Genomic DNA, 26232 nt, shown 5'->3' with positions numbered 1-26232 from the left:
TGTCAGACCAAGTACGATCCCGTCTGTGCTCCAAGCGGAGTCGAGTTCTTCTCACCCTGCATCGCGGGGTGTATGGAACAACTGCCAGGCGAAAGCAAGGTAAATGATGTACATTGTATACACATGCAATGCAGAAAGTCATGTCCTAACCTCTTTTGTCGTTTCTCCTCCCTTCTCTCATCCATCCCATCTTCTTTCTCTCTTTGCTTCCTTCATTATTTTATTGTTTCCTTCTTTCTTTCTCAATTCATCTCCTCTCCCTTTGATTTATTCTCACTGCCACCATTTCTCTTATCTTTCTTTCCTTTTCTTCTTCCTTCATTTCTCCCGTCTTTTCTTCTTTCTCTCTCATCTCCCTTCCCCTTTGATTTCTTCTCTCGATCTCACCGCTTCTCTCATCTCTATCCTTACTTCTTTCCTTCTTTCCTTCCTTCTTTCCTTCTCAATTCATCTCTTTTCCCCTTTGATTCCTTCTCTCGCTCCCCACCCTTTCTCTCACCCCTTTCTTTCCCTATTCCCGCCTCCTTTTCTACCACTACTCTTAATCGCATTCCTAATAGTTGCAGAGCTACGGCATGTGCAGCTGTTTACCCACCAACCAGTCTGCTGCCAGTGGAAGCCCTGACGTTGAGAACAAGGTGACGTCAGGCCACTGTCCCAACAACTGCGACCTGCTGCCAGTGGTGCTGTGTGCTCTGTTTGTGTACGCTGTCGGGATGGCATCCATGGGCCCTGCCATGTTGTTCTCCACTCTAAGGTGGGTAACAACTTTTCGTTGCGTTTTGTTTACAATTTGATCCACAAATTTAACCTTGTTCGGGGCGATTCATTTGACCTTGTTCGGGGCGAACTTTGTGCAGTAGTTCTACTGGGAATCGCTAAAAGGCGCACACATCCGCGCGAGCGTGAGCCCGGGCTGCAGTCATTTGACCTTCGCAGAGCGGCGTTTCAAAGTGGGCGTGACAAGGCGATACGTACGAAGACAAGATTTTGGCGACGCCTCTGGGGTTAGCCTAATAGTGTAGTGTGCGTTCGTTTGGCAAGATTCCCAAAATTCCGCAGGCATTTCAGGAATTTTTCCACGCTTGTGTAAATACATCAACCCTATAGAGGGAATAACTCGGGAATGGGTTGCATGACGGATCTTCATGATGTTTGGGATAGCTTGATTTGTTTCTTGATATGTTGCGGCTTATACCCTTTACTGAAACATTCGATTTTGGTATTCCTAAACGTTTAATTTAGTTTATTTTTCGTAATTATATGCATAAATTATACTAATTCAATGACGTCATAGCTTATGAAACACGATATGCGTGCTGTTTACCAGGTGTGTGCAGGAAAGTCGCAGATCACTGGCTCTTGGGTTCCAGAGTCTCATTGCCAGATTCCTTGGTAAGTTCAGTCATGAAATGTCTCTCTTTGTTTCACGATATTTCCGTCTACTTTTTTTTCACAATGACGTGATAGGTCAAACCATAAAAATACGCCCTACTTGTTGTTAGTTAACGTCTCTAACTAATGGTGTTTCTGATAATCTGATGGGCTGATCTATCTTTCTTTCATGCTCTTTTGTCTCCCCCCTCTCTCTCTCTTTGTGTGTGTGTGTGGTTTATCAAAGTGGACACAAGTCATGGTCATGTGATAAAGACGTTTTCAAGAGCATTCGGAACAAGAACTATTCACAACTTCTCAAGTTATATTGTTAAAAAACAAACACAAAAATACAAAGCCCGCTGCAGTACCGTAGGAAAACGCCAGGTTACCAATTTTCGAACTTCACCTTCCTTTATACAACCGCTACTCACCTACTAGATATCACGAAGACCCATTTACAACTTCTCAAGTTATATGCTGACGACCTACATGCGCGCAACTGAAAGTATAGCCTTCTTTTTTATTACTAACGAGGGTTAGACAAGAAGCAGCATTGCTTATCTATGTCTTCTAGATGTATATTACCTCTTGGTACGTACCCCCAGGTGCCATCCCTGGACCCATCGTGTACGGAAGTCTGATAGACCGGGCCTGTCTCTTGTGGAACGAGACTTGCGATCAGAAAGGCGCCTGCCTCGTGTACGACAACGCCAACCTCAGTACGTACTTCTTCACTGTGACCTTCGCCCTGGCCTGTTGGATCTTCCTGTCGCTCTGCTTGGCTCTGTACTCCTGGAAACGCAGTGAAGCCAACAGCAAGCTGATAGATGAGAAAAATGCGGAGCTAGACAACGACGCAAGGAAGAGGGTCAGCGGAATTCTGGAACTTGTGTATTACCGTGAAACAACGGTGTAACTCACTAACTAACTAACTAACTCAAGTTTGTTAGATAAGAGAGTTCAAGACCTTTGGAGTGCCAAGTGAGTATAGAGTTAATAACCCGCTTTCATTCGGTTAATTCGGTCGATACGGTGATACGAAACCACCGTTTATGAGATGGCTATTGGAACCTACAATGACACCGTCTAGAACGAAGGAAAGTGGGTCATCGATGATATTATCAAATATGCATTGTCATGTAGCAAACACAGCACACCACCGAAGAAAAATTAGACCATTGGGAACCCTGTGAAATGGGTAATTTTTGGGATATTAATGTTATGGTTTATGGGGAAATGTAGGCCTCTGATTGGTCGATCTGGCTATATGATGATTCAGAACTAATCAAAATGTGGACTTCATTACCCATCCTTTAAACTACGGTTCAAGGTTTAAACAGTCTCTGATGCATCTATTTATTTCTATACAGTTAGAGTTTACCACAATGTATTTATATTGTAAACCATACCCGTATGATACCTAATGTTACAATGTATGCTGTATAAACGAATATTTACTATAAGAACAGTATGGATATTTACTATATTATCTGATTGGCTGTCTTCATATGCACACAGCCGTTATAAATTTCTTTAAGATAACATGATTTGTGTATTCCATTAATAAATGGCAAACAGATATATGGATGAAAGTGATAATATATACGCTACACCAAAGGAGCTATTCGATGCAAATTTTAATAAAGTAAAAAAATAAATAGTGACTTTCATTTTGTTGACAGAGCTATATTGGTTAGAACTTTCTACTTACAATAAACGAGTATGGTCTTCTAATCATTACCTTGTTTATATTGATTAGTATGTTATTTTATCTATTATTTCAATCGATAATATTTTTGTGTTAGTTGCTTTTGTTTATGATTGTTATATATATATATATATATATATATATATATATATATACATATATATAGTTTCATATTCAATCATCTGTATCTGTATCTAATTCGATTAGTTACAGGTATGAGTAATCTATTCATTTTTTGGGGGGGGGGGGGGGAAGACCCAACCGTCATATCAAAAATATGAATAATATTATCCTGCATCACTTAACCTAGTGACAGTGCCAAATGTGACTTTGGTCAAAGTGTACAGCAAACACCATTGTTTACATATCACAGAAGCATTATATAACGCTAACCAGTTGAGTTAATTATGTGTATTCTATGAAAAGTGTAAATATATGTATGTGGTAGCACCCAATATCAGTTACGCAACCTGGGTTTGCCATGTATTACATTGTCTGCAATTTCAAAAAATCGATATTAAAATTAGATTATATAACCTTTATTTGTATCAAATGGAAAGTTTGCCCTTTCACGTTTAATGTTTAAATACAACTAGCCTGTTCATGTACGAAATCAAATGTGAAGACTCGAGCTCTTGACCATTCTAGTTGGCCCGGGGCCTGTTCAACTTTTGGCCAGAATGGCACTGGGCATGCGCAGTTGGAACCATAATCATTCTTGTACCGTAAAACCATCTACAGTAATTTTCTTAAACTTGTTAAATTCCTTTTTTTGCCTCTGCCAGGCTCCACATGTAGCTCTAAGAATAGTAGAAGTTGGCTAGAAAACTGATGACAGGCCAGAGGAGGTAGTCGACTAAAATCATGTCGACAACTACACAAAATCTGTAGCAGGTATATCAGGTTCTCTTTGGGTTGTCTTTGGAAGACTAGTGTGACGTCGACCGTGTGACCGTGTAGCGCAGTGTGTTTGCCTCGTGACCGAGAGGTTGCGGGTTCGAATCCGGCTGCCTTGTTACCGATCTTGGAAAGGCACTTTTTCATTGTTTTTTTACACGATTTTCCTCACTTTACTCAGGTGAAAATGAGACCGCCTTCGGATGGAGGTCCCGTGTTCGGGGAGAGCAACACGAGAGTAACACCCCAAGCACGTTAAAGAACCCGCCACATAAGCGAACGTGAGCGGATCAAACGATTCCGGCCAAAATGGTTTACAAAAATCTCCCGAGCAGCCCTCGTAACCCCTGCTTTGGCTTTTGGGTCAGTTAGTTAGTGAGCAATTGGGCTGGTCTCAATCATGATGTTTCTGTCCTAGGGCGAAGAGATGCTGTTACAATCATATATCGTGTAACCCCGTAACATTGAGTGGCCTTCAGGTCTTGTGACGTGGTGACCATTGAGTAAAAAAAAAAAAGCACCGCTTAACTATTCTAAAATGTCATCTGTCTATCTGGCTAATTTCTACTATTTTTCCCAGCGACGTGTGGAGTCGGGTAGAGGTAGAGGCCATTTTGTTTTCTATAGAAGATTATATCAACAGAACGTGTATGTTGACAATTGTCTGAATTTGATTGATAACAAAGTCCTGACATTGGGACAATGGGAGTCTGGCTAAAAGATCGTTATCAAGAACTAGCATGACAAGGTTCGGTGTTTTATTTTTAACAGACATTCTAATTGGTCAACTGTGAGGTGTGTCAAAGTGCGTTTGCCGTCAGTCCCTTAATTTAGCAACCCATGTCACGTGATGCCCGATGACGTAGGTAATAAATATCGAAGTAGATGCAAGTGCGGACTTTTTGTACTTATTTGTGCTGCGTTTTGTCGCCTTTCACGTTGTTTTTCGTGTTCATCTAGTGTAGTAGGCACGGATGTGCGTAAAACTAGCTAGACAAGTACAGTAGGTTCCCAACTAATAATACTATGTGGTGTTTGTAAAACGTCACTGAATCATCTAACTACCTATACGCTGTACGTAAATAACTGAAAACTTTATCAAAATGGCGATACCTTTAGCTTGTTATCCCCCATTCAATTCACTGATAAACTCGTAAACATTCTAATATATCTAGAACTCTCAAATCAATAACACAGAATCGTAGGTGATGAAAATTTCAATGTACACTTCCAAAATCGACAGAAAACAAGAAGTATTTCTCAAAAATGAATCACACAGCACAGACCAATTCTAAATATAAATATTTCACTGCGACTCCACAGATACAACCTTTTGGCGTCAATGCTAAAAGGTTGACAACGTGACCAACTACAATTAAACATGGGTCACCGATCACAAAGCTTCTTAAATGTTTGTACAATATATGTAGACCCATATACACTGTTCCTTTAGCACTAGACAACAAAGTATAGAAAGGAGAAAATATATTGCTGAATAAAGAGAATGTGCGAGGGATTTTGTGGGTTAAAAGAACTCTTAAGGACCATCAATTGAACCAATCGAGGTCTGTATGTAGGCGGGGCCTGATTTAAAACCAGATTTACAAGTTCGCTCGGGCTATTACAAACACACGTTCTGATTGGCCGCCCTTGGGCAGAGCCACTTTCCAAGGTTTCGCCCACCCTCCAGTCTCGGGAACAAGCTTCCAACGCAGCACGTCATTTCAAGTAACCTTGTTGGGTTCACACCAACCCTAATTAACTCCCATTTGTGGACATTCCTCTCTTGTGAACGTGTGTGAAAACCGTACGGAAAGCCAAGGATACTGTTCTGAAGGAAAGGCACCGCGTGGAGACTTCAAAGATGGGAATTTTGCGGGCTTCTCTGATCGGGTTCGTGTTGGGATTGAGTTTTGCCGCCGGTAAGTCGACATTCCGCACCGATGACTTAGATCGCAGTTACGATATAGATTTGTTTTTATGGGGTCGCCACTTGCTTGACATGGTCAGACCTATTCCTGAACCTTTTACATTTGTTACAAACGTAAGGTTTTTTATAACATATGACGGCTTGTCGCACTAGTCACTACGGTTCAAGTAGACCACGTGTAAACTTGGCAGTATTTCAAACAGGAGAGCGGCGATTTCTCATAGTTGTCCTTTTCTTGCTAATATATATATGCAAAAGGCAATTGAACAATCTGTATCTCATGCCCCATACATGAGAACGTTTTGGCTATAGAACTAATGAACAGAGTATAACGGACATTCGCTATTTTGCTACATGAATATTGACTAGAAACCTGAACGTTGCCTTTTTCGGTATTTTTGTAAATATTTGTGGAGACAACAGTCACTATACTTAGTCCTACTGGGATATGCCTGTATATCTACCAATAGCAGTCTCACAGTTGACTTCTTGTTTCTAGTTAGTTCGTAACTTTTTTTAATCTTTTATTAATATGGGAGACCCGGTTTAATTCGGAAAGGGTACCATATCTGGGGCTGCACCCGTCTTTCGAAAGGGACGAAAAGTGAGGGTCCTGCGTTCGGGGAGGTGCCTCTAGCACATTTAAGGCAAAGGGCTAGCAATCCGTCCCTGTAGAATTATACCTTACCACTACGAAACAGCAAGAAAACTTGCCTCCCTATGTGTCACTAGGCACTACAATGAACTCACTGCGAATGAACTCACTGTACAATCATGTGTAAGTCCACTGAAATCCCAAATGCCACGTTGTTATCGGAATGACTTAGAAATAATGCTACACATTTTGTTACGAATTATCCTAATATTATGTTGAATCTGTGGCTGAACTACGCAGATTTGCTCTACATGGTAGAAATGAGGGGCAAGCACGTTGTAGCCTCGTGTCGACACGTGCGAGTTGTCATTCGTATTTTGCTGACCTTGTTGTACAACCCACTTCTGAGAAGACATGTCTTAAGGCCCAAACAGTCTTCAAGGTGAAAATAACACATACACAAACACACAAGGAAACAAAATTATTTCACAATTGACAGTCTCATTTTAATAACATCATGAATTTGAAATTAAAGGCGAAATACTTTCTCCTATCATGTTGTTATGTAAATGACAATGTTATACAATATGCAATTGATATGTTTAAAAGACCTTGACAAGCCGTCAAGTCAATGGGAACTTCTTCCCATCAACAGATTGTCGTGATAAGGTCAGGTCTGCTTGCTTATTGCGTCACCTTTAATTGTCGGTTATTAGGCCAGTTAAACTGTAGTAGACGTTTAGAACACTCAACATGACTCAAGGTGACACTTTCATTGAAAAGTTATGGATCTTGAATATGTTCCCTGTCGTTGCTACGATTCATATCATATAAGACCTCCTGCATACTAAATCACTTAGACATGCCCCCTCCCCCATTCGCACATCCTTTCGTAAAATCCATCCAATTCTGTGATACTCTCCTTGACATTTGGATGTGCATAGTTGTCGCGCCCTCCTCACTCATGCTCAGTGACCTTGCACCTCGCCAGGTGCTATTGACAACATACTGTTTACAAAACATAAACACATTCGCCACCTCCAATACTTATTCTTTACAGTTTAACTACTTTCTCTGTGTATAATACTACCAAAACTATGGGTTTGATTATCTGTCATATTGCAGCTAAGTTGAGATTGCACGTCAATACAGTTTGAGGACAAAATGCAGCCTGTTGTGGTTCCGTTCTGTGTTGACCCTCGGCGCCTCACAAAGAACACGATCCGTTAGTGATTGATTTTATTTGCCCTGAAGGCATACCACCCTTTGACTAGTCTTTTGCGATAACATTCAAATTTTCGGCGAATTTGTTCTATAATCTAACTTTACAATAATGTACATGTTTCACAACATGTTAGATATACAGATATTGTGCTTAGAAGAGAAAAAAGCCCATGAATTACTCGAGGTTCAGTCGTGTATTGTTTTTTTCTGAAATTGAGCGTAAAATGACATCCTCGGGCACACCTAGATATGTGCGCACGTACTTATCATTATCTCTGAACAACCCGACTGATTGACCACATGACGCTTCTTCAATGACGCATTGGGCGTGGCTTTGTCAAACCAACAAATGGTTCATCCCAAGTCTTAATAAGTGTAAATGACACGCTAGACTAAATATGTTGACTTATTCCTATCTTTCATATATGTCTGTTTATATGTACTTATAGACCTTACGAAAGTCGCTGTACTTTTTGATGTGTCTATAATGACCTTGGTCAGCCAGATTACTATGATCCCCTCCTCCACTTGGCTGGTCATAAACTAAGTACTATTGTTTATACACCCTATCCAGAGTAACCAGACATTGGACAGATTGCCATTAGAATGTCATAGATAAAGAACGATTGTCTTTTTTAACGTTTTGCTGTCTTTCAAGTCATGGTTTCATAGCTTGCCTTAGATTCCAATTTAGCAATTATGAAATCAAAGGTGACCGACAAATACAATATTTGTCATTGTATGGTGGCTTTTACCCCTTTTACATTTAGCAAACATCGATCGGACGAGGATTCTGCGGCAATCACCGGATCCTCGCTCATATAATCATAATAATAACTTCATTGCACAGCAATTGTACAAGGTACAAAGTATGGCTAATATGTGACAGGGACGGTTTTCAGGTGAAAAATACGCGCAACTTCACCCATGTGTTAAATATGGCCAATCTTCCATCGATACGCCCGAAGATCGTGGATAATGTGACAGGGGTATTAGGAATGGAGGATTTACCAATAAACGCCAAACGTAATTTTGAATAACTGATTAAGATTGTAATGCTGACCATGACCGAAGGCTAAATGTGACGATTTATCGGTGCTTAAAACAACTTAACAAATAAGAAGCAATTAATTGAGCAAGCGTTGTGTCTGATTTCTACTCTGTGGACCACTGAGTGCAATATTTTACCAAAAATAGGAAACTATCAAGCTTTCGCACAAACAAATCGTTCATTAAAGTCATGAGGGCCTATAAGCCTCGATTTTAATTAAACGTTTCTAGTCCAGTGATTTTCTGAATCTCTGCCAAAAGTTGATATGCGATCTGTGTGTACATTTGCAGGTCACACGTGCTCATGTTCATATTTGGCAGACCTTTATATTTTGTTGTCGGCACGTTTTGTACAATTTTGTACCTTTGCAACGCAGGGCCATTGAGTCATGGGAGGAATGGCATGTTTGTTTCATAGTTCACTAAATTTAAGAAGCGGTTTTGATTTTTTGTGTTGATGCTATGTGTAAACAAGTACAGAGTACAAACAAGTACAGAGACGGCGCGCTGAAGTTTTAAAACGTATATCGACGCCTCCGCTTGATATAAATGCAAACGCATGAACAAGTATAAATCGAAGACTTAATACAAGAAGATACATTATCAATAAAAATAAATCAATGTGTAAAAAAGCTGAAAGTTTTGTTAGCGTAGGCCCGGTTCTCTTTTTTTCTAGTGGTTACACTACTAAGGTTCTTTACTACTATATGTAGAGATTACATCATTTTACTCTTTCTCGTTATAGATTCTATTTCTATGATAAAGTTCTGTCTTTCAACCAACACTGTATTTTTCTTATCGATTCAGCTGGGATTCACATAGCCAATGCCCAAACATATGGGAGCTGTCATGGAGGTTTTCCTATAAGATTTCTTGGGCATTGTTTTCGGTAAGTATTTCTTATAATTCTTTGTATCCATACATCCATCCGTCAATCAATCAGGCATGTGGGACGTAGTTTGTTCCAGTACGGATTTCGTCATCTGAAAATACTTTTCCATACAGTTTTGATAGAACAATTCTAGTTGGAAAATCTTTCCATACATATGTTACTTACGACCTTATCACTGTGCATGTTATATCTATGAGTAGTGTCTTATAGTGACGATTAATTGTGCCGAAATCAAGAAAAACAAACCAAACCATACTTAAGCTTTTTAATTCCCCGAGTACCCTATTATACCGACGTCATACTTCAACACAAGGGCCCAGTTGAGCAACTTTCGAGAACGAAAAGTAGGATATAAAAGACACAAAACTACACAAGACGTAAAGAGAATAGTCGTTTCAAACAGCCCGAACAGGTCCCTGTTTTGAAATGTGACGGTCGACGTTAGCCTAACCCCACTTCCACCTTAAATGCTGCCCTTCTGCAATATCTATGTATCTAACTAACAAAGGAACAAACATACCAACTGATTCCAACATCTAGAGACAATAACAAGCAAGACTTTGTGTAATTTCTACAGGGTTAACAAACGTCCTACCCAGCTGAAAGCCTGGCTCTCCGCAAGGGCGGACTGCGAAAGCATTTTTGCTGCAAGCCACCTCCTGACAGACATGACACAGGAAATACACGACGAGCTGGCCACACGGTTCTCGGATATAGACTCGTTCTGGCTCGGCTTAAACGATCGGGGAATAGAAGGAGAGTTCTACTGGGGAAACCCGGAGAACACCCCGCTGGGTACGCCGACACAGTGGGATCCCAGCTCGCCGAACGATGCTGCGAAGGACTGCGTCGCCATGACGCGCGCCTCAGGCTACATGTGGGTCCCTACCGACTGCAGCACGAGGATGGCATTCATTTGCTCACAGGGTAAGATCGATGATTCAATTGCAATAAAGCAGTGTTGGTAATTGGTGTTCATACAACATACGCATAGGATATTACGTTGTCACTGAATATGATTACCAGCCAACCACATCGAAATGGCGGATTGTACCAAAATACCTTCAACATGGGGGTATTGTTTTTGAAATTTTACATCACATGAAAGTACCATTGCGGTGCCAAGAATCGGCATGCAACCTGGAGATATCACTAAGAACCATAGTACCAAAAATACAAAGAAATTCATTAATAATGAATAGATCTTGATTTATAGCTGCGAACACACAACCTTGCCAAACAGAGTACCCCAGTAGGAGGTGAAGGTCCTTCATGGAGTTAATATCACTTAATTGGACCTCAAATACAATACAAGGGTAGTTAGAATATGGATAATCTTTTGGCCCCCGGAGATTCAAGTATTTGATTAGATGCGTCTGCTCTGTGAACAGTCTTACTGCCCCTACGGCCACCTGAGCTATGGGACTGAGTGAGTGTGAGTGTGTGTCTGCTCCCCGGGTCTATGGCTACACGTGGCCTCTGCCTCACTCCCGCTGTCAGATCTCAGGGAGCAGGCTCAGTGTCAGTCTCTCTTCTCGGGAGCGTGCAGATAATAGTACTTAAGTTTGCAACGATGTGTAAGAGAATATGATCTTGTGCTACATTGTTCTCTGTCGTTTGCAGACGTTGATGAATGTCAGGATACGCCATGCAACGCCCATGCCACCTGTACCAACACCGACGGTTCCTTCACGTGCACCTGCAAAGAGGGCTACACCGGCGACGGATTCACCTGCACAGGTAGGCAAATTCTTCTCACCTTCGCCAAAAAGGTTTTACTTTTGCTGCCTTTTTTGGTGAGTGTTTCGTTGTATTGGCGTGTTTATTTAGTCCTGAATAGTATTTTAGGACTGAAACGTGATAGTTGGAAAAGTTGTGACAACTTGGTTTCGAACGATTATTTCAATAATTGTCTAATATAAGGGTGTTATCGCATTTCTTCTCTTGTAGACACAATTTTAGACCGTTTTTTGTGTTTAGTTGTTGGTTGTGTGTCTTTTTACTGAGGAAAGTATCACAGATTGTGTACCATAGGTAGAAAAGAATTCATCGATAAGAGATATGAAAAAGAATTATTTCATCTCAAAACAGAACGTTGTGGTCAGACCTGTGGAGACAACGCAGAATGCCGGAACACAGGCGGGTCTACGTACGAATGTACCTGTAACGATGGCTTCGAAGGCGACGGGATAAATTGCACTGGTGAGTGAAACCAAGGAGGTTTGACCGTAACCTCTTTATATGAGACCTCCCTTTTTTGGTTGGTGTTTGATTTATGTAGTCATCGGTCATCAAGAGTTCGTTGACCTAATACATCCATGAAATGTCTAGTCCTTTTAAATTGTACTCTTTATGCATTATAAGACTTCAGTTTTGCTGACCATAAAAACACAGACACACAACTGTTATGTCGATGAATGGCACACTCCATTGCCCAAACACATGATAAACTAGAGGAATGTTCAATTGCTAATGTGACATGAGCCCTGTCTAGCATAGGGCCAGCAGGATCTTGACGGGACTAAAAACCAAGCAGATAGGGGTGTAAAAGATTGTGACCAAATGTCCCCTGCAGTTCAAGGGCATGCTTGTAGGGACCCAAACTTACACCACTTCCAAGTTATATTAAAGGGTATTCTTACCAAACAATCAAGACCACGGCATGTCCAAGGCCAAAAGACGCAAAAATACTAGAAGAAAAAGCAGCTGCATTATTACGTTCAGTTATACTTTCTTTTAAATGGAGTTACAACAGAGAGCGACAAATGGTGTATTTGCATATAAGTGATTAATAAGGCACCACCCCGTTGTTAGAGACCGAAAGATGACAACCGCTTTCGTGCTTTATTCTCCTCCTGTCGCTTATATTCGTTTATTTATACTAGCTGCTGTATAAGATATCGTATGTAAACATACTATTTTCTGATCAATTAGATCATGACGAATGCAATGACGCAGACGGTCACGTACATTGCCACGAGGAGCATGGTACCTGTGTCAACTACATCGGTGGGTTCGACTGCATCTGTAAGGCGGGGTACGCGCGTACTAACGGTGGATTGGACCAATGCGTGGACGTGGACGAATGTCAGAGCGATAAGTTTGTCATTCCCTGCCCAGGCCACTCTCACTGCGAAAACACGATGGGAAGTTTCATCTGTGAATGTGACGAAGGGCATCGCTTTGAGAATTTAGTGTGTGAAGGTAGGTTGAATGAGTTAAAACTCAACTCATCATACAAAAATGTGTATGTTGTTCTCTTCCGACACTCATTGTTTTATCATCTTTCTCGTACATAACGTTACCGCCATTCTGGAAAATATATTTTCAAAATGTAAAGTTGTTGAAGTTGCACATTTACTTTTCAAACGTAGATCTGTCGTTGGACTGTCCATGCTATTTCTTTACGGTAATATGTATTTGAGTCGTTGAGCTATCATCATGGAAACTCATCTGTGTTGGTAGTAATCATAGTATAATGCTAAACTTTCTTCCAACACAAAAGTACACATGGATGAAATTTTTAACGACGAGTTGCTGACGTCACGTATACGCAAATTTGATCCGTGCATGCCTTTGTGTTGGGAGAAAGCTAAGCATTGTAAATGCCATTTTTGGTTTTCTGTTTCAATACTAGTGTTCTAGTTTATAAGAGACGCACCGTACCTTTTGTAAGAAAATGTATACGTATTTTCCCTACCGACAAAAACCGTTTGTCGGGTAAAAATATTTCGACCAATCAGATCACGCTACGTGTTTGCCGCGTGGCGGAAAATCTGTTATTGACGACAAAGAGGCCAGGATTCCAAGCCGTTCAAAACTTGTTCTCTCTGTGCCATCAGAAATTGATGAGTGTGCAGAAGGCAGCCATAACTGTCCCAGCGGTTCGACGTGCTCCAACACTGACGGCAGCTTCAACTGCACGTGTGGGACACAGGGGTATGTGGTGGATGGCGACAGCTGTGTAGGTAAGGGTTGACTAATTCAGGTTTCAAACCGAGTCTTGTACAAAGTATGGATTCATCGTATTACAAAGACAATGCAGTTTTGAATTTTATTCTTTATTCCTGCCTTCCGTAAGACCCTTTAACGTAAGATTCCCTGCGAAATTCATCTGAAATGCCTTTAGCTATCCCCACAGAAATTAAAGATTTGCGGCTATGCCTTAGTAGACTTAACTTTGTGCAGCTTAATTGTTCATCATTGGAATGAAAGAATCTATTTTCAGGCTCGTCCAATTCTGACAAGTCCCGTTGTAACCATGATAACAGTTACTGTTTATAAGAGGTTTAGATGATATTGAATGGTAGTAGTAAATACTAATTTCTTTGGAACCTTAAGTGACAGAATAGATGTTATCTACTGAGTTCACTTCGATTACCTAGATGTAACGGCTAACTCATGGCTTATACATACATGTACATGTATTGATGTTATGATAAAGAGATGTAATACCTTATAGGTCGTGGTCAATGTTCTGTGCTTGTTTTTGATTGTTTCAAGAGTATTGCTCATTTTAGTAATATTCATTTGATTTACATCATTTACCCGAACGGGAGATCTGGCACATCCCCGTCTCGTATTCGGCTAAAAGAAAGGGTAGGCCACCCCGTAAGGGGCGGTATCCTCCCAAAAGTGCTGTAATACACCGTATGGCTATGACTGGCTGACTAACTGACTGGGCAATATTCAAACTCTTACAGACGAGGATGAGTGTCAGCAGTCCCCCTCCCCTTGTCACGTGAACGCGGCATGCACCAACACCGATGGCTCCTACACCTGCGCGTGTCGCGACGGTTTCCAGGGCGACGGTAACACCTGCACCGACATCAACGAGTGTGCAGGAAGCCCATGCGACGCCTTAGCAACCTGCACAAACACGGTGGGATCGTTTCAGTGTGTGTGTGGCGACGGTTACCAAGGAGACGGGATGTCGTGTGAAGATGAGGACGAGTGCCTGGCGACCCCTTCGCCCTGTCCCGCTAACACCACCTGTACAAATATCGAGGGGTCCTACAGCTGTCAGTGTAAGACTGGGTTTACCGGAACTCCTGGCAACTGCATCGGTAAGACCCAAAATGTTGTATCTGGCATTTTTCACTTATAACGTTATATCCTCCTTTTTCTGATTGCACAATCAGACCATTCTGAACCTCTTGTGCGTAGTATCCTCCTTTTTCTGATTGCACAATCAGACTATTCTGAACCTCTTGTGCGTTGCAGCCGCTTACGTAACTAGAGATCATAATTTCAGATAATCAAATATCAGTTATAAAAGTTATGATGAGAACAATGTATCAATGTAACAAGATTTCTTTTCAGTCATGCTTTTGCCCTATCTTTGAAACGCCTTGACATAGATTTGAAATGACTGATTTTTTTTCCTTCTGAAGCATTCATACTTTATGACCATACTGGCATGATATTTAAAGCATGCAAAACTACATTTTTCGTCACCAAACTACACGACACGAGGCAGACTTCCCCAAACGCTGAGTCAACGCATTCGAGTAGTCTCTTTGTACAATAATATTCTTTCAATCTTCATTGTTACATGCATATCCCCTATCTTGTTTCTACCATGTACTTGCAATTAGCGTACGAGTACGAACTTGCAAATAAACTTTATCATTTTTTCTGTGTGTTTAGACACTGACGAGTGTGCGGCTTCGCCTTCACCGTGCCAGGCTCCATCCACGTGTATAAACGCCCCGGGTACATACACATGTGCGTGCACGGCTGGGTACGAGTACGTCGACTCTACCTGTAAGGATGTGGATGAGTGCGCCGCAGGTACCCACAACTGTCACCAGAATGCGGACTGCGGGAACCAAGTGGGGACGTTTAGCTGCACCTGCCGCACAGGCTACGTGGGAGACGGTCGTACTTGCGCTGGTACGTGGCAAGACCGGTGATCGTGAATAATGTGACAGGGTTATAAGGGCGCAGCCTCATAGGTTGTGCGATTGTTGTACGATTTTGATGCCATAGGGGTTTGCTGGCTGTGACAGGACCAACCACAGAAAATGATCCGATACAGCCTTTTGTGTAGCAGGGCAGTTAGACTTTGTAGAACATGCATAGCTGCCGCATAAAATGCCCGAAGTTAGCGATCGTACGATGATCGTGCGACCTATGTGACCACGCCCTTACATTGTTGATGACAGAAACGTTGCTTATATTCGTTTTCTATATGCAAGGCATTTGATAGGGTGATGTTTAATAATATAGAAACGTGTAACACCAACATAGAGACTCCACTTTTATACTACATGATTCTAGTCTATTTGAGAAGTTTTCCTTGGAACATTTAGGTGACATCTTATGCTGATGAGACAATTCAAGGTAATAGACCTTCAGCTCCAGTAAAGAAACAACAAGGTTTTGATCCATTTATTGTTGGCCTGCGGAAACCCCTAATTTGAAGTGGTCGTCGCTTGACGTCACAGGCACCATAATCTGAAACTAGGTCTCTCGCTGTACATTTTCCGCCATACAAAAACTGTTTGGATTGGACTTTTTGCACACATGGCATATGAACAACGGACTACACAATAACAGATCACACGACATTACTGTGTAGTGTGCGTTGTTATGAACTGAAATGTTCATGAAAGGTATTTTGACACCCGACTTTGCTTTCTTTTACATTATATTGAATATTGATTCTTACATTTGTCCTATGCTCCTACGTTACTACAGACGAGGACGAGTGTCAAAGAACACCATCGCCCTGTAGCGCTGATAGAACCTGCACCAACACCGATGGTTCCTTCACCTGCACGTGCAGAAGCGGGTACCGAACTGATGGCAACGCCTGCACCGACATCGACGAATGCAGCGGAAATCCGACACCTTGTCATCAACAAGCAACCTGCCAAAACACGCAAGGCTCATATACTTGCAGCTGCAACAGTCCGTACGAAGGAAACGGCACTCATTGTACCAGTAAGTAAAGATCTTCTCTTGGACCACATCTACATACACACATACATTATCTACCATAGGTCGGGACCAGGCTGGTACATATTTCACTGCATAGAACCCTATCTAACATTGCTTTATCTAAGTTTTCAAAATCAAAATCACATCTATGACACACCTAGTGTTGCTAGCTATAGTAGATAAGATCTATTGATATGATTGTTCTTCCACTTTAAACATATCAATGTTTGACATGGAAGGTTCGTGCCCACCTGGTTTCACCGGAGATGGCGTCACCTGTAGTGACGTGAACGAGTGTGCTCAAAACCCAACACCTTGCCATCAGCAAGCAACCTGCACCAACACATTAGGTTCCTATACCTGCCGCTGTAACAGTCCTTACCGGGGCAACGGTGTTCAGTGCACCAGTGAGTACAGCGTCGATGACTCAATTTGCCGATTGTAGTCTAGGTGCCAATGAGGTGGGGAAGACGCCTGTCTGCCAAAGACGGTCTTTAAAGGAATGCCAAGTTCTTAAGGTCTATTCTGCACAATAACTCAATTGTCGTCAAGGTCTCCATTTAGTTTAGGGCAAAAACACGTAATGCAAGAGGTGGGTAGATGATAGTTGTAATGGTAGGTATCCTTGTTAGGTGGTCCTCCTCTACGCACATCCAATGGGTTATAGCTTCATCTTTTGATGGCCCTCCTGTGCTGCACGTATTTTGGCATTGCCGATGCTGATCAGATTGTGGAAGGTTTCAGGGCATTGCTTCACTTGCGGCTTAGCATGTTCTGCATGCTCAACGGAAAAGCACGGCTTATTCAGTGCTTCTGGCAGTTGTAATGGTTGTTGCCTATTGAGTAACTTGCTTCGTGAGGTGTGAAACACCGCAGAATGAGAAGCTGACGGCTTTGCATAATCCAATGGTCATATGGGGACCGGTTGTAAGGGGTACAGGTACAATGAGCCCTCGTTGATTGCTGGCTTTGATTGCTATGGCAATGTCCAAGAGTTGTCCAAGAACTACTGGTCTTTGTATGACCTGTTACAGTTGACGCTTGCAAAGCTTGCGCCTTTCACTGTCTCTTCGCTCAGGGGCTAGATAGATACTATGGATAGATGGTGTTTATTGGGAAATCGCAGTGTCAGCTTTCTTTCTGCACTGAATTACATCCAATTTACAAATGTTACAAATTATGTAGATACAAAAATATTTTACACAGTCATATACAAACTATAAGCAGTAATACATAGTACACCAAAAAGGAGTTACTCAAAGAATTTTACACAGTTATATAAAAACTAGACTTCGGTACTATCACTATATACAAATGTAGTAAAAAAACAGGTCATTCCTCTGAGAGCAGGGTAGTGACATAGTACATAATACAATGTAGCTGCTTCAAGCACACCTCTCACTACTCGTAAATGTGACTAGTGAGTGAGTAAAGAGTGCATAAGCAGGCTTATCAGCCACAATGCATCGGATCAACCGATTTTGTAAGAGCATCAAAGGAGATGGTACAAATTCTACGTGTCCCTAAATTTTGATAACGTCATGCTGTTACGTTCTCAATCCACACAAACATGTATTTCAGACGACCCCAACACAAATTGTGTCATCGCCTCAAACGGAGTGACAATCTGCACTTGCAATAGCGGTTTCATAGGAAATGGTTACATCTGCAGCGACGATGACGAGTGTGCAAAAACACCATACCCTTGCCACCAACAAGCAACATGCACCAACACATTAGGTTCCTATACCTGCCGCTGTAATAATCCTTACCAGGGCGACGGTGTTCAATGCACCAGTAAGTAAGGTCTTCCAGCCATTTAAGGACCCCTTTCCCCACATTCCCATCCACGTAAAGGTGCAAAGGAGAGTGAATGTTTGTTCGCAGGTGATTTGTAAAGGCATGACGTGGTCAATTTAAGGTCCCCATCAACAGTACTAGTCCATCCAACACAAGTATCGGGGGTAGGACATTGTTAAGGTTCCCAACTCTAGAGGCAGACAATTTAGAGCAATATGCATGTGTAGAGTGCGTAAAATGGTCGTCCATCCGCACATACATGTAGGGCCGAGCATGCACATGTCGTTGGCTTTTAAGGTCATCCCTAAATAGTCAATCCAAGGTCTCCCACCAAGCCTGCGGCCAGAGTGTCAAGGGGCAGAGGTATAGGCTCCATAGGTGGTGATTAGTTAGTGCTAGCTGGCCAAACAACTCCCAATCCCCTTGTCAGTATAGTGTTGCAGTAGTATAATTGGTATTCGTCTCATGCATTCCTTGTTGATGTAGTCTCACATGTATCTACACAAAACTGTCTCATAATCTTATTTCAAACATGTTTACAGGGCTTTACCAGGTGCCTCTCTGTCCCCACCCCCAATAACTAATATCTTCGGAAGGTGTTTAATAACTTCCTCGCGTAAGACATATGATCTTAGTTGACACTGATGTAAGACCTTGAGTGCTGGTAGTTGTTGACGTCATTTGCTTTGATTTTATCTAAGAGTTACCCTTTGACGCATGTTATTCAGTGCCGTGCATAACATGTCTTGGTAAACATGTGTCTTTTCGTAAGATTATTCAAAATGCTGAGCAGGCTAACCCGCCGGCAAAAACATTTAGAAAGACATTGTGAGGAAAGTTCAGAAGATCCCACAATTTCGTGTTGAATCATGCTGCTACTTACTCTTAGAACAAACTATTTCAGACGACCCCAACACAAATTGCATCACCAACGCAAACACCGGCGTCACAACATGCACATGCAAACCTGGTTTCACCGGAAATGGTTTCATCTGCCGCGACGTGAATGAATGCGCTCAAACCCCAACACCCTGCCATCTACAAGCAACATGCACCAACACACCAGGTTCCTATACCTGCCGCTGTAAAAGTCCTTACCAGGGCAGCGGTGTTCGGTGTACCAGTGAGTACGGATGTCCAAACATTCAAGTACTTTATTTCTCATGCACGCTCACTTGTAGCCTCGGTCCCAAGGGGAGGGTGATTTTTAAGACGTCTGCAAAACGTTGGTGACTTAAAGTTAAGTCATAAACCCACAAGGTCTCTAGATGTGCTGTGCGTTTTCGCAGTGCTAAATAATCAGGGTGTCTAAAGTTAGAGTTGTTCAGGATGGGTTGTTTAGATGTTTGCTATGCAAATAAGTGTATTTCAAGAGGAGTGTTGTTCATGATCATGTCTCTTGGTAGATCTCCGCCAACAGCGTGCGAATTTGCTACATTTTGTCAAGGTGGTGTAGAATGGTACAGTGGCTAGGCTAGTGGACATGAGATTGAGAGGCTAAGGGGTTCATGTTATGGTGACGTTATGTTCTTGGCCTTGTGATGGAAAGGCAATTTACATTCCACCCAGATGCACAAATGGGTATCTGATCGGTCGGGAATATAAAATGCAGTACGTACACATACGGCAGATTATACAGCTCATGGTAGCAAAGAAGGTTTTGGAACTACCTTCACCATTTGAACAAGTACTCTCAGCCTGATTTTAGTGACCTCACGAATTAACTGCTGTTGTGGTCTTTTGCTGACTGTCATGTCAATCCTAATCCCAATGCTCTTACAGCATTGGCCACTTCTAGCCTTACTGTATAAACGGTCTAACTCGCCGAAGTTCAGTATGGCTCATTAATCAACAGAGAAACGTGTCTTTCAGTCGATGAAGAACCGGTGAATACCCATATTTTTGTGTGTATAATCTATTTATTTCAGGTTCACTGCTTATACCAGCATGATATGGACTTACATACACGAAGACGAAACACATAACAATTTATATAGTTTATCATACATAGTATTTCTATGTCTGACGGACATTTTATGACTTTCCGAAAGTCATAAAATTAGGGGTTTTGAATACTCCCTTACTTACGACCCTGCGTCGAATGTATCTACAGTATGTTTAAAAAACACCGTACTCTCAATTTCAATGAAAAGTATATCCTCTTACCTTTGAGAAATCATGTATTATGCTTCAGACGACCCGAACTCCAACTGTGTGACCAACGCTAACGGAGAGACGACCTGCACGTGTAGAGCTGGGTACTCCGGAGATGGCTACACCTGCAGCGATGTCAATGAGTGTGCTGGTAGTCAACAGCCCTGCGACACTAACGCCGACTGCACGAATACAGTCGGGTCGTATACATGCACGTGTCGCGCACCCTACAGAGGAGACGGGAAAACAGAATGCGTCGGTAAGAACATTGTTGTGTGGTCAGATTTCTGTTTTGTTTTACCACCGGTAGCTTTATCGTAGTAAGCATTAACTGCATGATTGGTATCTGGTATGGTCCTTAGGTTGTAGACTTGCATCCAACATATGTGGCATCACGTTTGAAGAAAACATAAAAAATCTGAACGTTGACGACCCATTTATTTGGTACTGTAGTTTAATTTCTACAAATTGAGTGCAACATACCAAAGATGACGGCATAGTGTGGGCCTGGTGGAGTCTTTATTTCGAGCCGCGAGCGCCTCGTCTTCGTGCGTCTCGCGAGAGTTCATCACGGCGAGAGCAATTCCGGAAGGGATCCTGAAATAGGTCTATTAGGAAAAAAAAGAGTCAAACTCTTATCGAGTTGTAGCATTGACCACAATGCCTTCTCTTTTTTTATCAAGATGCCTCCAACTCTAACTGCGTCGTGAACAGTGCCGGTGTTGAGGTCTGCAGCTGCAAGGCAGGGTTCGTCGGGGCGGGGTTCAGGTGCACGGACGTTAATGAGTGTGCAGAAACACCAAGGCGTTGTCATCTTCAAGCAAGCTGCGCAAACACACCTGGATCCTTCCAATGTACCTGTAACCAAGGATACCAAGGAGACGGAATCATCTGCAACAGTATGTCAATGAAACTTCGTTTCTAGCAGGGATTGTCTTTTTCACGTTCAGTGGACACAACGCAGAAGCTTTAGACATAGATGTACATGTATTGGCCATCACCACTTGCTCTGTCTTTCATGATAACTTTCCACAGTAACAAAGAGAATCTCTTCATGACGTCTCATGTCAAATCTAAAAGCATTTACATAACACTGCTCTGCTATTGACTATCAAATTCAGTTAGGATCTTTCGCCCTAGTAACGAAAATTCAAACAGAAAATCTTAGAATGATTATGACACCAAATGCTTGGCTTTTATAGAAACATGTACATAGAGGAGAATACAAAACCCTTGCATATCTTTTATTACTTTATTGCCAATCACATACCATCACAAATCGTCCTTCAGTTTTATCGTCTCCTTTCTACGTATCAGATGCAAACCATCGCGTTTATTTTCCCTTGCTAGGTGATGCAAGTGTTGCTTGTACTGGTGACAACCTGAGCAAACAGAGATATCAGGTTGTACTGGATAATGTGACACTGACGCAGGGACTACAGGATGCTACATCAGCTGAGTACAGGGCGAAGAAAACTGAGATAGAATTGCTGGTAAGTACATATTGATTAGTCCTTGATTATTGATTAGTCCTTGATTAGTGAGTGCCATATTGTTTCACAAAGCACACACTGCGTAATTCACCACAAATGGAATTTTTAAAAAGTTGACTGATTACCTTCGCCAAGAAGGTCATGTTATGGTTAGAAAATTTTTTTGTGTCCCAGTATATAGGTCAATCTCAAATAACTTTGGTAGCTGTGGATGGAATGTCGCGATATTTGGTATTTGAGTTGCGGTTGCGTATAGCGAGGTTTTGTACGAAAATGGTACTGTTGGCGCTTTCTGTCGTGAGTGCAGCGGGGTGAGTGTGTGTGTGTGTGTATTTGCGTACAAGATAACTTTTGACGCTGTGGATCGTTTTGCATTATATTCGGTAGTTATTTAGGGGTTTGGAAAACGACGATCAAGTTCGATAATGGGCATCCTGGCGACAAGTTGCGGTACTGCAGCGGAGTGTCGAAGTTGGCGTTATAGTTATCCTGAAGTGTCAGGTTTACGCTTTTTGGGTAGTGGATACGTCTCTGGGCAGGGATTAAGTAGTGCAAATTTTGGCCTCCTGGCGGCTTGTTTTGTACTGCACCGGGCGATTTTGTCATTATCTTTGGTAGAGTATAAGTCTAGGAGGGGTTGGTGGATTTGCATTATTTTTGGTATGTACATACCTTAGGTAATGATTAAAATCCTGAAATGTATTGTATGCAAATCGGGGCTTAATTTACATGATAATTAGAAGAATGTGTAAATCCTTCAATCGACCTCTTTTCTGGACAATCAGTGCTCAGTGTCGGTAACTACATCTGTGCTCCAGGCTTGTGGAGGTCATGACATATTTGTGTCAGCAAAACATAGATGTTATTGTTGCTAACACATTGTTTATTAGTTCTCACTTTGCAAGCGCCATGTTGTTTGTTTGTGCACTATGGGAAGGGGTTTCTCCATTTTGATGTGAAGGGGTGTTTTCCCCCTTATTTTGGTGATGCTTATGTGGCAGGGAAAAGTGGAAGCTTGGTGGTTTGTGGCCTTTTCATTACCTTCGCCAAGAAGATTAAACTTTTGGTTAAGGCTTAAGCCATAGTGTTAGGTGAGTCTTTATGTAGGTCAGCAGTATAACTGGAGAACTGATTGATGGATCTTCATGATACTTGGTATTGAGTAGCGGTCGCAGAAACAAAGGTTGAGTTTGAAAATGGTTCGCTCGGTATCTTTCGTCGGTACTGCAGCGGGCTTTGTGTGAGTGTGTGTGAGTGCGGATAACATAACTTGAGAAGCTATAAAACCTTTAAGTCATTGATAAAGGCATTCTCCATAACAACCCTTGATTGTCTGGCGAAGGTATGTGTTTCGTGGAACTCTAGTTATGTACGCATTGATACATTATCTATTGGAATACAACACTACTTTCTGGGGTGGAATGCCTTCATAATGGACATACATTTACGATTCGGCAGCTGGAACCATCCATCAGGACAACACAGCATGGAAGCAAAGTCCAGAGCGTCGTGGTCAAGGAGCTGAAGATCGTTGAAAACGAGGTAGTGGCCGTGTACGACGTGTGTCTGGAGAACGTCAACGCCGTGCACGGACTGGACATCCAGAACGAGCTGAGGGCGGCGAACAGTGTCGACAACACGCTAGGGGTCAACCTGCAGACCGTCTGTTTCCTGGAATCAAACAGCGACAACTGTCCGACAAGCCAGTCACTCAAACAAACTGGGGAATCAGGTAACTACACTACAGTATGTATGAGTGAATGAGTGAATGAGTGAATGAGTGAATGGGTGAATGGGTGAATGAATGAATGAATGAATGAATGAATGGATAAATGAAGACATTAATTGTACATTTTTACCCAACCGAACCAATTGCAGGTTAAAAACAAAACATTAATATATTGGTAAAAGTGCCGTAGTCAAGTGCAATATATACAAGGTTGTCCTCTTCTTCGTTCTTGTGAATGTTGAGAATGCGGGATTTTAGAATAACAATTACTGTCCTTCGGCGTTACACAGCTTCACGTACAGAAGGTAGCGACTGCTTATATATCATAACGAAACGACTTATATCAGGGAATCTACCGAGTCTTGCTCTATAGAAAACCGTGAATACAAATTATAAACGTTTAAGAAACTGAAAATAAACAAGAAGCATGTTTATTTTATGTTATTAATAACGTTTAAAATTCTACTCCAGGGTTGAACAATGCCACGGCTCTTGCGCTTGGGATCGCGTTAGGAGCCCTGTTTCTCCTCCTGCTGATAGCCATCGCTTGTTGGGCGAGAAATCACAAGAAATCCTAGTAAGTTTCATCAAGTTACCAGACCAGAGAATTACGTTAGCTAATCTACTCCGTATGATATAGATATCACTATAGATTGTCTGGTATCAAAATCGTTCGATTGGTGATATATGAAAAATATGTCTGGTACGTTTTTTGAGTAACAGTCTAACATGGAAAATACGCAATGTAACAGTTATACTCAAAGAACTGGGTAAATGTCGAAATAGTCAGACGTTTTAGGCAGCACTCACTACCTTTCGTCAGTAATTGTTGAATCTTGAGTTAAAACAAAGTGTTTAACCAAAAACTAAGAGTCTAGATCCAAGTATACGTTATGGTAAAAGAAGGATCACTAGCTCACAACGAATCACCTGAAATGGTCATCTCTCTATTGTAGACCAATTGTGATCATACATGAACTTTCTGTATAGTCTATACTTTTTTATAATCATCAACAGTTATAGTGACCAGTTGGAAATTTACAAGAAAAGATTAGGTAGTGAGTACTAGTATACACAGACTGACACGATGACTTTACTGTTTGTTCACAGCGGTGAAAATAAGTCCGTTGGCTCAGTTCATTCGGCGTACGCATCTACCTACCACCATCCTCAGTTCTTACACGTGAGTTGTCTCTGTTGTGTAATTAAGATGTTCTCAGCACATCTTCATTTGTACTGTCGTGGCATCCTCTCATGACGCTTCGTTTACTTCTTAAAAGATGATAGACAATTTTCTATGGATCATAATGGTTTTATTGTATATAACCCTCTGACCGCATGACTTCTTGACTTTGTTTTGAGTGTATGATAGCTGTCCATCTACTTGCACAATGTATATACTGTCTGATTTTTAATGAGCCCTTAAAGATTAGCTCAATGAGCTAAAGGGTATCACAATAAACTCAACTCAACCCTTCTGCTTATTGGGATAGCACATATTCTGATGGGGTTCCAGCATATGCATTTCTGTTAAAACATATATTTTGTAATTTGTAATAATCTATGCGTGCAACATTTGAATGAAGTCTGAAAGAAAAGATAATTATACAGTCATAATGTTTATGATGCCAGTCATGCGTGCTTGAAATGTTCCTCATCAATGGGTTACATGTATAAGACTCAACATTAATTGTATCCTATTGCATAACATATGTAATTGAAAACTATTACAGTACTATAGTATGACAACTGTACTCTCCAGGGAGAATTCGAGAGAATGCACATTTGTGTCTCCTTTTGCTTGTCCCACTTTCTGACAGCCAATAGTTTACAGTTGATAGTTAAGTGCGTTGACTCTCGATTGCGTAGTAGTGTTCTAAATTACCATTCCCTTATGTTCCTCCAACAGACATCAGAGCACCTGTACCCCACTCCTTCTGGACCAACAGTCTGGCCAACCGTCGCGTCAGAAAGCATCCCTTCAACCTTTCCAGCAGGGTCTACATACTATTAAAAATTATATCATATTTCAGGTGATCTTACAACAAATTTGTACAGAAAGTACGTATGTGGAAGGTATTCAAGTCTAAAATTAATTATTTGCTTTGTCTTTGAATGTCTGGTCTAAAGCATCAAATTAATAACGTTATGGTCATTGTAAATATATCTTTTGTGTATTTGCCATGTTATAAAGCATATACTGGATCGTGAGCTATCATATCTAGTACAAAGCATGGTCAGGCAATTATCTACTCTACAAAACGAAAATATTAAGAAACAAAGATGTTATAAAGATTTTGTTCGGCAAAGTTAGGTCTAGTTATATTTAGAATTGAATGTTGCAATCTGTTACCAAAAATTATTGGGTAGTTTCCATTTCTTCGTAGAAATCAAACGTAAAAATATTTATCTCTCGCGAAGATGTAAATTATTTATAA

General features: G+C 41.5%; 2 protein-coding genes across 5 annotated transcripts in view; both read left to right on the top strand.

The window, feature by feature from the left end:
* Window positions 1-3209, top strand: part of LOC118424353 (solute carrier organic anion transporter family member 4A1-like) — an 8545-nt gene extending 5336 nt beyond the window's left edge. Inside the window, exons 2-5 of the mRNA XM_035832902.1 lie at window positions 7-99; window positions 561-757; window positions 1331-1395; window positions 1983-3209. Of these exons, the coding sequence (XP_035688795.1) occupies window positions 7-99; window positions 561-757; window positions 1331-1395; window positions 1983-2293 (666 nt within the window). The 3' untranslated portion in view covers window positions 2294-3209. The remainder of the gene's footprint in view (window positions 1-6; window positions 100-560; window positions 758-1330; window positions 1396-1982) is intronic.
* Window positions 3210-5639: 2430 nt separating this feature from the next.
* On the top strand, window positions 5640-26232 carry LOC118424012 (neurogenic locus Notch protein-like). Of its 4 annotated transcripts, XM_035832408.1 has the most exons (20): window positions 5640-5904; window positions 9589-9670; window positions 10251-10600; window positions 11297-11413; window positions 11765-11875; window positions 12608-12877; window positions 13516-13641; window positions 14377-14739; window positions 15323-15568; window positions 16376-16621; window positions 16858-17025; window positions 18200-18415; window positions 19323-19541; window positions 20613-20831; window positions 21256-21471; window positions 21923-22065; window positions 23524-23797; window positions 24266-24371; window positions 24905-24977; window positions 25704-26232. In XM_035832408.1, the coding sequence occupies exons 1-20, from the start codon at window positions 5847-5849 to the stop codon at window positions 25806-25808; spliced, it is 3708 nt and encodes a 1235-aa protein (XP_035688301.1). In that variant the 5' UTR covers window positions 5640-5846; the 3' UTR covers window positions 25809-26232. The 4 variants fall into 4 exon arrangements, with proteins under 4 accessions (XP_035688301.1, XP_035688302.1, XP_035688303.1 ...); XM_035832409.1 differs by lacking the exon at window positions 18200-18415; XM_035832410.1 differs by lacking the exons at window positions 18200-18415; window positions 19323-19541 and having other exon boundaries at window positions 5641-5904.

This window comes from Branchiostoma floridae, chromosome 10 (assembly GCF_000003815.2).
Source record: "Branchiostoma floridae strain S238N-H82 chromosome 10, Bfl_VNyyK, whole genome shotgun sequence".
Lineage (NCBI taxonomy): Eukaryota > Metazoa > Chordata > Leptocardii > Amphioxiformes > Branchiostomatidae > Branchiostoma > Branchiostoma floridae.
This window is presented reverse-complemented; position numbering and strand designations above follow the sequence as displayed.

Excerpts from the sequence above, each read along its gene's own strand:
- LOC118424012 (XM_035832408.1), top strand. The coding sequence starts at position 5,847 with ATGGGAATTTTGCGGGCTTCTCTGATCGGGTTCGTGTTGGGATTGAGT. Across the intron at positions 11,876-12,607 it reads CGACGGGATAAATTGCACTG|ATCATGACGAATGCAATGAC; the intron begins GTGAGTGAAACC and ends CTGATCAATTAG. Across the intron at positions 12,878-13,515 it reads TGAGAATTTAGTGTGTGAAG|AAATTGATGAGTGTGCAGAA; the intron begins GTAGGTTGAATG and ends CTGTGCCATCAG.